The sequence below is a fragment of the Hypanus sabinus genome, chromosome 28 (genome assembly GCF_030144855.1).
Source record: "Hypanus sabinus isolate sHypSab1 chromosome 28, sHypSab1.hap1, whole genome shotgun sequence".
Lineage (NCBI taxonomy): Eukaryota > Metazoa > Chordata > Chondrichthyes > Myliobatiformes > Dasyatidae > Hypanus > Hypanus sabinus.
The window spans coordinates 27,166,543-27,180,678 of record NC_082733.1 but is presented as its reverse complement, the minus strand read 5'-3'; the positions used below and the strand labels follow the sequence as shown (position 1 = coordinate 27,180,678).

The 14,136-nt window shown below is 33.9% G+C and overlaps 1 protein-coding gene across 3 annotated transcripts in view; it reads left to right on the top strand.

Moving 5' to 3' along the window:
• Nucleotides 1–14,136, top strand: part of dmxl2 (Dmx-like 2) — a 149,743-nt gene that overhangs the window by 81,454 nt on the left and 54,153 nt on the right. For all 3 annotated transcript variants that reach the window (XM_059952796.1, XM_059952797.1, XM_059952795.1), the window contains exons 19-21: nt 742–849; nt 3,385–3,554; nt 11,208–11,305. In XM_059952796.1, coding sequence (XP_059808779.1) covers nt 742–849; nt 3,385–3,554; nt 11,208–11,305 — 376 coding nt within the window. The remainder of the gene's footprint in view (nt 1–741; nt 850–3,384; nt 3,555–11,207; nt 11,306–14,136) is intronic.

Genomic DNA, 14,136 nt, shown 5'->3' with positions numbered 1-14,136 from the left:
GTCCCCAATGATCCTACAGGCTCTTTTTACACACCTGTCCTTGTAAATGTCCTGAATCATGGGAAGTTCACAACTACAGATGAGCTGGGCTGTCCGCACCTCTCTCTGCAAAGTCCTACGATTAAGGGAGGTACAGTTCCTATGCCAGGCAGTGATGCAGCCAGAAAGGATACTCTCAATTGTGCCCCTGTAGAAAGTTCTTGGGATTTGGGGGCCCATACCAAACTTCCTCAAACATCTTGTGTGAAAGAGGCGCTGTTGTGCATTTTTCACCACACGGCTGGTGTGTACAGACCACATGAGGACCTCGGTGATGTGAATGCTGAGGAATGCCCCCTCGACCCCCAGATCCATTGATGTCAATAGGGGTTAGACCATCTCCATCCCTCCTGTAATACACAACCAGCTCCTTTGTTTTTGCAACATTGAGGGAAAGGTTGTTTTCTTGACACCACCGTGTCAGAGAAATGATTTCTTTCTTGTAGGTCACCTCGTTATCCTTTGAGATACGGCCAATCAATGTAGTCTCGTCGGCTTAGCAAATTGGAGCTGTGGGTGGTAATTCTGTCATGGGTGTACAGGAAGTAAAGGAGGGGACTCAGTTCACAGCCCTAAGGGGCTCCTGTATTCTATTGGAACTTATTTAGGAAAACTAATGTAGTAATAAGTATACATATAGTAAATGTAAGCATATCATGATGGCCCTGTATATTGTAAAGTAAAATCTTTTTTTAATTTGAGGTGAAACTTTGGATGAATGCGGCTTACGTTATTTGCTTGCCATGCGCTTGCATATTTGCCTCTTGACGTCACTGCCTCCAGTTTATAGACTTCAGCTTTTACATCAAGGTATGAGATTTGGGTAAAGTATCAAAGTGTAATTTAATTACTTAAAGGGTAATTGTTACTGTTGTTTTACTTGTGCAAGTCTCAGAATTAACTATATTTAAGTGATTTGTAAATATTTCCTCTTAGTGGGGTGAAAGGAACCTGGAACCATTATATGGACCCATCACATTCTAATCTGTAGTACTATACATGAAATTGTAGTTCTACTGAGGTAACTAATTGTCTGTCATATACTGATGTCTCCATTAGCCCTTATTACTGAACGCATTAAGTTTCCTACGTCACAGTGAATCAACTTCAAGATTTTGTCACTTGTAGCTTCTGGGTTCCACTATCTCAGCAGCTTAACACTGCATATTGAGCCACTTATTTTCTCTTCACTCATTTTCAATTACAAGTAGCAGCTATTTCTTCACCTGTCTCATTGTATTATAGATGTCCCTCGCTATCTAACCGCATCTTCCTCTTTGCCTTAAGCCCTCAAGACTCTTTGCTCTGGTGCCCCCTTCTTACATTTTTCCCCATCATGCTTGCTATCAAAAATCTGTAAGTACTAGATTTGACTGAAATGTAAACTGAACGCTTTAGCACGTTCTGAAGCAGGCTGACCAAAGAGAAGGACAAAGGCAAAGTGAACCTCCTCTTTTGTTACCTGTTGTTACCATTTATCTCCTGACATTTTGCCTCCATCCCTAGCTGTTGGCTGGGAGAAGGAACTAATTGGGAATCTGCAATGTGAAAGATAATGAGTGTTTGAAAATGTTTTGTCTGTAATAACGTACCTTAAATTCTCACTGTTCTTTAAAATACAATTAATCTAGAAAAAAAAGTGATAATGGAAAGATTTTTGTTTCTTTCAAAAAAAAGCTAACATGTGCCAGATCTATGGTAAAAGTGTTTTAAGTTTGTTTAGGCTTTGGCAGTGTTAACCATCAACCATTAATTTATCCTGAAATGGTAATAATAGAGAATATCATTATTGGTTTAATAACAAACTTCATATTTTTCTTTACAATTTTCTCCATTTTTAGAAGGTATTATGTTGGCTGATTGCTGGATTTTTGTAATGTGGATACAAAGCAATTTACCAAGCTGATTGCCTTTGTGATGCAAAACAACAAGGGCACCATTAGCAAAGGTTAACTATTCTTATCCCTGTTAAAATGTGCACTGCTATTGGAACTGTCCAGTTTCCTTGCCTGGAGGCCTGTTCCATAATTTATTTTGAGTTGGCAGAATTCTACTAAGAATTAATCTATTAACCTCTATTCAATTTCTGCTTTTTATCAGAACACTGAACAGTCCTATTCCAAGTGAATTCTAAGTTTATAGTATGCAACTTGATATGAAAACTCAGAATCTCCAGAAGCTCAGAACTTAGTAAATAGAAGTCATGAAGTTGTAGTTGTCTAAATGACAGTAGTTCCAACCAGGAACTTAAGGTAATGATTGTAGATTAATTAATATTGAATGGAAGTAGTTGGAGTCAAGGCAGAATAAACTGGCTTTGGTCTTTTCATTGTTTGGTTAAAATAGTTCTCATTGAACCACAATAAGCTTAAAACAATAGTAGTTGTAACATTGAATGATTGAACTTGTAAAATGAGGAAATTGAGCTGCTATGTTTGAATAACATATAGATGTTGAGATAAATAATAATGAGAGAAGCTAAGGAGGAAACTTTGGAGTACACAGGGAATAACACTGTAGTCATGAGTTAGAAGAAAAGTCACCTTTGGAAAAGGGGGCACAGTAGCGTAGTGGTTAGCTTTGCAGTGCCAGCGATCAGAATTCAATTCTCATTGCTATCTGTAACGAGTTTGTATGTTCCCGCTATGGCTGTGTGGGTTTCTTCCAGGTGATCAGGTTTCCTTCCACATTCCAAAGACATACCGGTTAGTAAGTTGTAGGCATGCTACGTTAGTGCTGGAAGCATGACGAAATTTGTTGGCTGCCCCCAGCGTATTCTCAGACTGTGATGACCATTGACACAAACGGTGCACTTCACAGTATTTTTTGATATTTTGATGTTAATGTGACAAGTAAAGCTAATCTTCATCTTGTCTGATGACTATTATATGGAGTAAGATCATATATAAAGAACAAAGCAGGTGAATGGAATGGTTGCTCATGCTGAGCACCATGGGCAAACTGAGAGTGGGTGGTCTCATGTATCAAAGATATTGATTATTGTAATTGTGAATCTTCATCCTATGGACAGGATTAAAGGCAGATCAATATCAATATGGCTGGGAAATCATGCAAGAAAATTAAGGGAAATTTTGATTTGTAAGAAGTAATGAAGCAGAGCTTTATAACCAAGAGAAACAAATATTTATAATAGGTAGTTTTAACTTGTATTACAAATAGGACTCAGTCATATTCTGTTAAGACTTTTCTAGCATAGATCAATCATGATAGTAGTTTTCAGCTGCTAACTTTATACAATGAAACTGGACTGGTATTTTTGAATACTTTTAATACAACTACTTGAGCCAAAACTCTGGATGAAAACACTGTTCTTGCATTTTGCAGGCTTGTCTACATGCCACTTTGCCTGGGCCTTTCATTCTGAAGCTGAGGAAGAGTTGCTTAATATGATCCCTGCCATACAGAAAGGGGATCCTCAGTGGTCTGATCTGAAAGCCATGGGAGTGGGCTGGTGGATTCGAAATATTAATACACTCCGCAAATGCATTGAGAAGGTATTGCGTTTCTAACATCTTACCAACTCCAAACAATAGTCATGAAAGTATATAAATGCATTAAGGTAAAATGTAGCTTATATAATTTGTGAGGAGAGTGTGATGTTTTGGTTAGTTAGTTACTGCCTGTTATGCTGCTGTTTTGGTTGGGAAGCATTTAAAAATGTGTCATACAATGCAGGTGAAAATGAATTTTGTTTTTAATCTGCCTCGAATGTTTTATGTAATTAAGAAATGTTTTGTGCATTTGCAATGCAAACTGATCATTCTCGGTTTAAGATGGAATATTTCATGCTTATTTCCTTATTATCTCTTCACAACATGAGTAAGTTGTGGTTATGTAGTGCCTTCTGTTTTTATGTAGTCTGGTTCTTTTGAAGTTGCTAAGTAGCTAAGATTTTTGTTTTGGTAGAATTATGGCTAATTTACATTTTTTTGTATGGGAAAAGTCACATAATTATTGCCAGAAAAAATAGAGTTACATAATTAAGCTGCTGACTGAATTACCTTAAACAGCTTTGGTATAGTCTTCAAGTGATTATTAAGTATGCATATCTCTTAATTTAGTACAGAATTAAGCAGATAAGAATAACACTATATTTCATTTTAGTCTGAACGTTCAGTTATGCAGACTTGGCTAGTGTCATTAGAACCAGAATAAATGAAGTCAGGAGATGAAAGGTCACTTTCTAGGTAAATGCTAAGTTCAGTTAATTATGGTTGTGGTGGGGGGGTGGGGGGGGGGGACCTTCCTGGAGCCTCACTGTCTGGACTTGTAGATTATAACTATTTACTGAGGTATCATATGCTGCCAATGTCCATTGTCCTTTGATGGGCTGATATGAATCTAGAAGAGAAAATTGAAGAAGAAATTATTCTGATAGTAGTCTACGCTGGAATTGTTTTTTCCACTCTTGTACCTGATCCCCAACTCAATCAGTCTGCCTGGGGTCTAGAGACAAATCAAATCCGGCATTGATTCATCCCTGGTTTATTACCCTCACTGAGTGAAGAGTGTTTCTCCTTGCTTCATTTATGAATTTCTCATCATTTTTAGTAGAATACATGTTTATTACATTATTTTTATGGCACTGCTAATGAAATGTTGACAGTGTACAGTATTACAATAACATTAAAATGGCTGCAGGTTGGAAGAAAATATTTCAATATTTGCTCATAAATTGTAGGGACAGAGCTACCAATGAAAATGGCTATTAACCATGGTGGTAGAAATTTTGATGTAGAAGTCTAGCAACAATGGAGCAGTATGTGGTGTTTAGCAGTTTTGACTATTACTGCTGAGAAAAGCATGTTAAAATCAGTCCTCAAATCACAAATGTCCATCACAGCCACTTTAAGTTGGATCCTATATTTCCAATTTAAACTTGTTATTGCCCTCAACCTTTCCCTCCCCCATCACCATAGTCTGTAGTCTGGCCACCTCTCACAAATGTCGTTTCTCTGATTCCGGCCTCTAGTTCACAGATTATCCTACACTCTGGAGGTCTGTTTCCGGACCCCTTTGCTTCCTCGTCTTTATCTCCTCTAAAAGCACTTCGGTCAAGTTTAATATTATTTCTTTTTATAATCAGGATCTGTTCTTTTTGTACTCTGAAGAGTTTTGCAACTTTTGTCAATATTAATGCCATTATGTGATTGTAACCTATTGCTGTTAATATGTATTTTTTGAAATTGTCTTGAGCATTTTGTCCTGGCTTTTAGTTTTATGAACTATCTGTAAAACTAAGTTATTCTTTTTAAAATATTATAGAAAGTAAAGTAAATTTAGGAAAACTTTATTGTTGTGCAACATATACATTGGAGTATATCATTTCTTTGTCTCCTTTGCTGAAATAATTTGCATTGCATATTTTCATAAAACTTTTTAAGTAACCTGGATTCCAAATGATATGGAATGGTAGAGCTCAGCCTTGCTAGGTTCTGTGGTGTTGCACTGGGCAACCTACTACCTGTGCTGCTCTAGGCAGACTTGGGGTCGTGTTGAAAATCAGTATGTTTGAATGGGCATTTGCAGTTGGAAGAATTTGGAGCGCAAATGTTTTTTTTCTGCAGATTTCACTTCACATTTGTCAATCTGTAAGTGTTTAATATAGGTTATATTTACATATTTTAATTAGCATTTAGAACATAGAACAGTACAGGCCCTTTGACTAATGCTGTTGTGCTGAGCTTTTAATGTACTCTTTAAGATCATTCTAACCCTTCCTTCCTACGTAGGCACATGATCGATAGAAAAGGCTATCTAAGAGTTTCTTAAATGTCCCTAACTTAATGTATCTGCCTCTAAATAAATTATGAACTTTGACAAAAGGCAGAGCTCCAATTCCTGGTTTCTAGCATACCTGGGGACCTTGTTTGGCACCTTGTTCTCTAAGGCATACATGTTAAAGACAATAGGTGAGATCAGGATCCAGCCCAGTCAAATGCTAGGGAACTTGGGCAAAAGTTAGGTTCCGCACAGTCTGTCCTATTAAATTACTTTTAATGACATACTAAATGCAGTGTTTAACCCTTAGCATAATAGCCTAGCATGAAACTTTCACTTTAACTGTGTAAATTATGAGTCCTTCACATAAATGTTTCACAATTCCATGTAAAAAATGTTAAATTTTGCTTTAAACTTTCCCTTACGCATATGTTGCAATTGCAATTTTAATTTTATGCAAGTATTTTGAATGAATTTGTGCAAGGTTGTGAATTCTTAAATGCGATTCACATTAAGCATGATGTGTTGTCATTACTGAATGCTGACACTGTCTTGGAGCTGGTGTTTTTTTTTTAAAAACTTTTTTTATTGCATTTTTAAATGGTTACAAAGTATGAAAAAACAATGTATATAACCCTTACCCCCTCCCCTTAACCCCTCCTCCCTAACTGCCCTATAGAAAAAAAGAAAGAAAGAAAGAAAGAAAGAAAGAATGCCTGGTTGTTGGAAGATCTCCACATGCTCCATGGAATTCGTAACAACTTTAATATGTATATTTATTTCTTTCCCCTAATAACCAATTGTTTCATCTTCAGAGCATCTATATATTTAATCCTGTCTTTTGTAAATAAGGGCTCCAAATTTTCAGAAATGTTTCATATTTATCTCTTAAATTATAAGTAATTTTTTCTAATGGAATACAACCATAGATTTCTTTCTTCCAAGAATCTATACTTAAATGTGTATCCGATTTCCAAGTAACTGCAATAGCTTTTTTGGCTACTGCCAGTGCAATTTTTATAAATTCTTTCTGATACTTATTTAGTTTGAGTTTCAGTTTTATCCCTTCAATATCACCTAGTAAAAATAATATTGGATTATGAGGAAGTTGTGTTCCTGTAATTTGTTCCAGTAAAAGTCTTAAATTTGTCCAAAAAGGTTGAATTTTAGAGCAAGACCATGTCGAATGTAAAAAAGTACCAGTTTCCTGGTTACATCGGAAACACTGATCCGATAAATTTGGATTTAATTTTTTTATTTTTTGTGGTGTAATATATAATTGATGTAGAAAATTATACTGCACTAATCTTAACCGAACATTTATTGTATTTGTCATACTATCAAGACATAGTCTTGACCAATTTGTTTCTTCAATTTTAATATTCAAATCACTTTCCCATTTTTGTCTTGACTTATGGACTCCTTGTTTAATTACCTGTCTTTGAATCAAGTTATACATGCAAAATATAATTTTTTTAATATTTCCTTTTTGAATTAAAATTTCTATTTCATTAGATTTCGGCAATAACATTGTTTGACCTAATTTTTCTCTTAAATACGCCCTTAATTGAAAGTAACAAAATAAAGTGTTGTTTGATATTTTATATTTATTCTTTAATTGATCAAATGACATTAATATACCTCCTTCAAAACAATTCCCTATATATCTAATCCCATTTTGAATCCAATTATATAAAAGTTGATTGTCCATTGTGAAAGGAATAAGTCTATTTTGAATTAAAGATCTCTTTGCTAATAAAGATTTTTTTGTCTCATCATCAACATTTATCTTATTCCATAAATCAATCAAATGTTTTAATATAGGAGATTCTTTCTTTTCCCGTATCCATTTAGATTCCCATTTGTATATAAAATCTTCTGGTACATTTTCTCCTATTTTATCTAATTCTATTCTAATCCATGCCGGTTTATCTTTCTCGAAAAAAGATGCAATAAATCTAAGTTGATTTGCTTTATAATAATTCTTAAAATTTGGAAGTTGTAATCCTCCTAGATCAAATTTCCATGTCAATTTTTCCAACGATATTCTTGACATCTTACCTTTCCAGAGGTATTTCCTCACATATTTGTTTAACTCTTGAAAAAACTTCTGGGGTAATTGTATTGGTAATGATTGAAATAAATATTGTAGTCTAGGGAATATATTCATTTTTATAGTATTTATTCTACCTACTAATGTTATTGGTAATGCCATCCATTTTTCAAGATCTTCCTGAATTTTTTTCAAAAGTGGTAAGTAATTTAATTTGTATAAGTTTTTTATATCATTATCGACTCTTATACCTAAATATTTTATACCATTTGCTGGCCATCTAAATTGAGTTATTAATCGACATTGAATATAATCTCCTTTAGTAAGAGGTAAAATTTCACTTTTATCCCAATTTATTTTATAACCCGATATTTTCCCATATTCTTCTAGTCTATAAGATAATTTGCGTAGTGAATGTAATGGATCTGTTAAATAAAGTAGAACATCATCAGCAAATAAGTTAATCTTGTATTCTTCCTGATTAACTCTGAAACCTTTAATATCTGGGTCCATTCTAATTAATTCAGCTAGTGGTTCTATTGCCAACACAAATAAAGCAGGTGATAGTGGGCAACCTTGCCGAGTTGATCTTGTTAACTGAAATGATGTTGAAATTTGACCATTTGTCACTACTTTAGCTTTGGGATTAGTATTTAAGGTTTTAATCCATTTTATAAATGATGTTCCTAGTCCATATTTTTCCAATACCTTAAATAAAAAATCCCATTTTTCTGCATCTAAAGCAACTGCCACACTCATTTCCTCCCTCTTTTGTGCTAAATGGATTATACTAAATAACCGAGTTACATTATCTGCCGATTGTCTATTTTTGATAAATCCTGTTTGATCCATATGCACTAATTTTGGTAAGCATTTAGATAATCTATTAGATAAGATTTTTGCTATTATTTTATAATCGGTGTTTAATAAAGAAATAGGTCTATATGATGCTGGTTTTAAAAGATCTGTCTTTTTTTGGCAATACTATTAAAATAGCTGTTGAAAAAGATTCTGGAAGTTTATGCGTTCTTTCTGCTTGATATATTAACTCCATAAAAGGAGGAATTAATAAATCTTTAAACTTTTTATAAAATTCAGGTGGAAAACCATCTTCTCCTGGAGATTTATTACTTTGAAGTGATCCCAAAGCTTCTTCAACTTCCTTCAATGTAAAAGACATACCTAATCCCTTCTGTTCTTCTGTATTTAATTTTGGAAGAGTTATTTGTGATAAAAATTCTTCTATCTTAACGTCATCATTCTTTGATTCTGATTTATACAACTCAGAATAAAAATTCTTAAAAGCCTCATTAATTTCTAGAGGTTTATAAGTAATTTCATTCACTTTTGTCCGAATTGCATTTATTGTTTTAGAAATCTGATCTGTTTTTAACTGCCATGCAAGAACTTTATGTGATCTTTCACCTAATTCATAATATCTCTGTTTAGTTCTCATAATTGCTTTTTCTGTTCGATATGTCTGAAGTGTATTATATTTTAACTTATTAATAAATTGTCTTCGTTTTTCTTCTGTCATATTTCTTTGAGATTCTTTTTCTAATTTTATAATCTCTTTTTCCAATTGATCTATTTCTATCATATATTCCTTCTTAATTTTAGAAGTATAACTTATTATCTGGCCTCTCAAATATGCTTTCATTGCTTCCCACAATATAAATTTATCATCAACTGAATGTAAATTTGTATCTAAAAAGAACTGAATCTGCTTTTTCATAAAATCACAAAAATCTTGACGTTTTAGTAAAATTAAATTAAATCTCCATCTATAAATTGATTCCTCTTTATCATTATCATTGTCATTATTAAAGGAGAGTGATCAGACAATATTCTTGCTTTATATTCCACGTTTTTCACTCTATCTTGAGTATTTGTTGATAATAGGAAAAAATCTATCCTTGAATATGTTTTATGTCTATTTGAATAGAATGAATAATCCCTTTCTTTTGGATTGATTCTCCATATATCAATCAAATTTAAATCTTTCATCAATGATAGAGTTAATTTTGCTACTTTTGATTTTGTAATAGCCTTTGTTGATCTATCTAAAACTGGATCTAAACAAAAATTAAAATCTCCACCTATTAATATTTTATCATGTGCATTAGCCGAATTCAAAAAGACCTCCTGTATAAACTTTACATCATTTTCATTTGGTGCAAAAATATTCATAAGAGTCCATAGTTCTGAAAAAATTTGACAATGTATAATTAAATATCTTCCTGCCGAATCAATTAATACATTTTGTATTTTAATTGGTAAATTTTTATTAACCAAAATTGCAACTCCTCTTGCCTTTGAGTTAAATGAAGCTGCAATAACATTTCCAACCCAGTCTCTTTTTAATTTCTGATGTTCTATATCCGTTAAATGAGTTTCTTGTAAGAAAGCTATATCTATTTTCATTTTTTTTAATGTATGTTAAAATTCTTTTTCTTTTTATTGGTCCATTAAGCTCATTAACATTAAAACTTAAAAAATTCAATAAATTAGTCATTATTTTTATTTATGTTACTCCAATCTATAATAATACCTAATCCTTCAACTTTCATTGTATCCTGGGAAATCTTTTTAAAAGTCTCCATGTTGCTATGTGTGTTCCCACCAATCATCCAGGCAAAAGAATAGAAGAAAAATAGAAAATAAAGAAAAAAACAAAATACCCCCCTACTAACGTTGTGAAAGAAAGGAAACACAACATTACCCCCCTCTATTGTACGGGTCATGGCAATCGCCATGATTACACACGTGAATCCCGTAGTAACCGATTCAAAGCTCCCCAGCCCCCCCGCAACATAAAAAATATACATATAAAAAAAACATACTATTCTCAATTAATATTTCTAAAATATTGCTTTTCTCCCTTATATCGTCCTTAAATGTCCATCAGTTCCATTTGCTTTCTCTGTCTTCGTCTTTAACCATTACATTTAGAAATCTCTACTTTTAATTAACGAAGAGATGAAAGTTTTTGTGCAAACACCTCCGCATCTTGATAATCAGAAAAAAATCTTTTTCCTTCCTCCAAAAAAATTATCAGTGTTGCTGGGTGACGCATTAAAAACTTATAACCTTTTTCCCACAAAACATTTTTAACTGGATTAAATTCTTTCTTTCTCTTCAAAAGGTTATAACTTATATCAGGATAAAAAAGAACTGGTTTCTCAGCTATCATCAACGGACCTTTTTGGAGCTGGTGTTGAGCAAAAAATATTATTGTAACTAAATTTGATGATGAGTACTGTTGCTATATTCATAACTATGATGACCCAGGGAAACAGTTTTCTAATTTAACCAATCTCTTCGGTGTTACTGGTATAGAAATGGGAATACTTCTTTCCTTTTTCCCATACAGGTTGCTAAAGCTGCTTTCCAACGAAACAACGATGCATTGGATGCTGCGTTATTTTATCTTGCTATAAAAAAGAAGGCTGTACTCTGGGGTTTATTCAGGTCAGTTCAGTTGTAAAGTGCATGTAAAGCACAATTATAAATGGAAAATGATGAAGTCTTTTCATTTGATATCTATTCTTTCAAGTTGTGTCTTTCCTACAAATGATCAGAACTAACCCTGAAGATTCAGACTGAGAATCAAGATGTCTCTTGGGGATATAAACATGTTCCTTACGTATCCCCACAGTGATAAGATTTTTTATTTGTATTTCTTCTGTTACTGATTTGACTAAGTTAGTCTGAGAATTTGTTGATGTTTAATGACATCCTGTTTTTAGTCTTGATGCACTTTATATTTAAGTCTGAAATAGTATTTCCGTGTTTCTATCTTCTGCTCAAATATCGGTATCCTGTCCTTTCAAGGCTCTTTGAAACTAAATGATACTTGGTATAGATTGTGCTATAATCAGCCTTTTCATTTTTATCTTCATGATTTTTTTTAACGTGTGAGCCTAAATCTGCAGTAATGCAATTCTGTTGTGTTGTGTTATCCTATGCACATATATCTGATAATTTTTCATAAAACTTTTAGACTTTTGCTGTCATTAGGCTATCTTGAATAGGTTTACATTTTTTCAGCAACGGTTGTCCTCCATTGCACTTCATTGTAGACATTTCTCTTGTGACAAGCAGAATGTGTTTAGTTCTGGCAAGAGCACTTGTGAAAATACGGGCAAATCACAGAAAATGAACCTTTTGCTTACTAATATTTTGTTTCAAGTCAATAATATCAAGGAAGTATCCGAAGGAAACTCTGATATTTTTCCATTCACGGGTTTTTACCTCCAAATGTAGGATACAAAAATAGGAAAGTTGCGCTAGAAAGCAGTGGCTAACCACAGCTAGATTACTCCATACAATTATATACACCACATTATAAAATGATGTACTCACAATAGAAAGTACACAAAAAATAAAAACTGCCAGAACTGAAGAAATTTTAGTCATCACTTGGAAATGGTTAGGTCTTGGTTGTTTTATTTGGAATCGAGGAAGCTGCTGCATGTTTGGTTATCTGTAATAAAAAAAAATACTTCAGCCTAAATAGGACTAATCAGAAGGATCATGACTTGCATAGCAGAGAGGCCAACAACCAAGAGGTGCAGATTTAAAATAATTGACAGAAAGATGAGAAATTTCTACATTAAGTTGATGTAGTCTGGAACTGCCTACTTGAAGGAATTGTGCACAATTTCTAGTAATTAAACAGTACTTGGTGATGCACTTGAAATGTTGAAACTGACAACCAACCTAAAACTGGAAACTGAAATTAGGATGGTAAGCTTTTCTTTGGCCAGCATTAACACAATAGGACATTTGTATTTTTTCTCTCTGCAATTCAGTGTCAAGGCTACAGGAAGCACGGGAAGGATGTATTCTCTAACATCGTATCATTTCTCCTTCTTGTCCACGAGATATTATTAGTGCAGACTGAACTGATGGTATGCTTTCTTTAAAGAGGGTAAATAAGAACATGTTGAAGTTTTGGGCAATAACTAGCATTTTTGGAAACCTCCAAGTAGAGTTCAGAGGCTCAGGATATTGTCAGGCTAAAAGTCTTTATTAACTAACTTCAGCGTTTTGCTTCTTCTCTACAGGGACCTATAAGCACCCATTTCCTCTAAGTTGCAATGACATACAGGTTAGGGTTAATAAGTTGTGGGCATACTATGTTGGCGCTGGAAGCACATCATCAGCCGAGTTGATCATTGATGCAAATGATGTTTCGATGTACATGTGACAAGTAGAACTAATCTTAAAAAGTGGTCTGGACATTTGCTACTGATATAATTGAAGGTTTACTACATTGAGGGAGAGGCCATAATTTATTTAACTTGTATGTTGTAGAGTTGTGCCAAGCTTATAATGGCCATTAGGTGCCCATTTTCTGTAATCCCATTTTATTTACTCCACATCGTAGGAGTAATGAGGCAGAAACCCTACTAATTTCACCACTCTTTCACATTCCAATGCTGCACTAAATATCCAGTGATGACAAATTCAGAACAATATGGTGCAAATTCCCAAATGTGTAGTCTTTGGGGAATGACATCAATTACATGTGCTTGTGATGTATAAATATCTGTCTTCACCTTTTGACCCAAGGTGATTTCTAAAAATTTGGCTTGATGCTATATGGAGTGATATACAATTCAATTTCTCAGCATAGTGTTTCATACTGTCTCACCAAGATACTGCATACAAGTAATTAAAATTAGCAATATGAATTGATTAATTTTATTATTTACCTTGTAGATTACATCTTTGCAAATGAATACTAAATTTCCAAGAATATATGGGGTCATGTGGTTCCATTGTTTACAAAGGGTTCTAAGAGTAAACCTAGTCAGCCTGTAAGTTTGACGTCAGTGGTGGGTAAATTAATGGAAAGTATTCTTAGAGATGGTATCTGGATAGACAGGGTCTGATTAGGAACAGCCAACATGGATTTGTGCATGGAAGGTCATGTTTGACAAATCTTACTGAATTTTTTGAAGAGGTTACGAGGTAAGTTGACGAGGGTAAAGCAGTGGATGTTGTCTATATAGACTTCAGTAAGGCCTTTGACAAGGTTCCACACAGGAGTTTAGTTAGGAAGGTTCAATCATTAGGTATTAATATTGAAGTAGTAAAATGGATTCGACAGTGGCTGGATGGAAGATGCCAGAGAGTAGTGGTGAGTAACTGTTGGAGGCTGGTGACTAGTGGTGTGCCTCGGGGATCTGTCCAATGTTGTTTGTCATATACACTAATGATCTGGATGATGGGGTGGTAAATTGTATTAGTAAGTATGCAGATGATACTAAGATAGGTGGCCTTGTGGATGATGA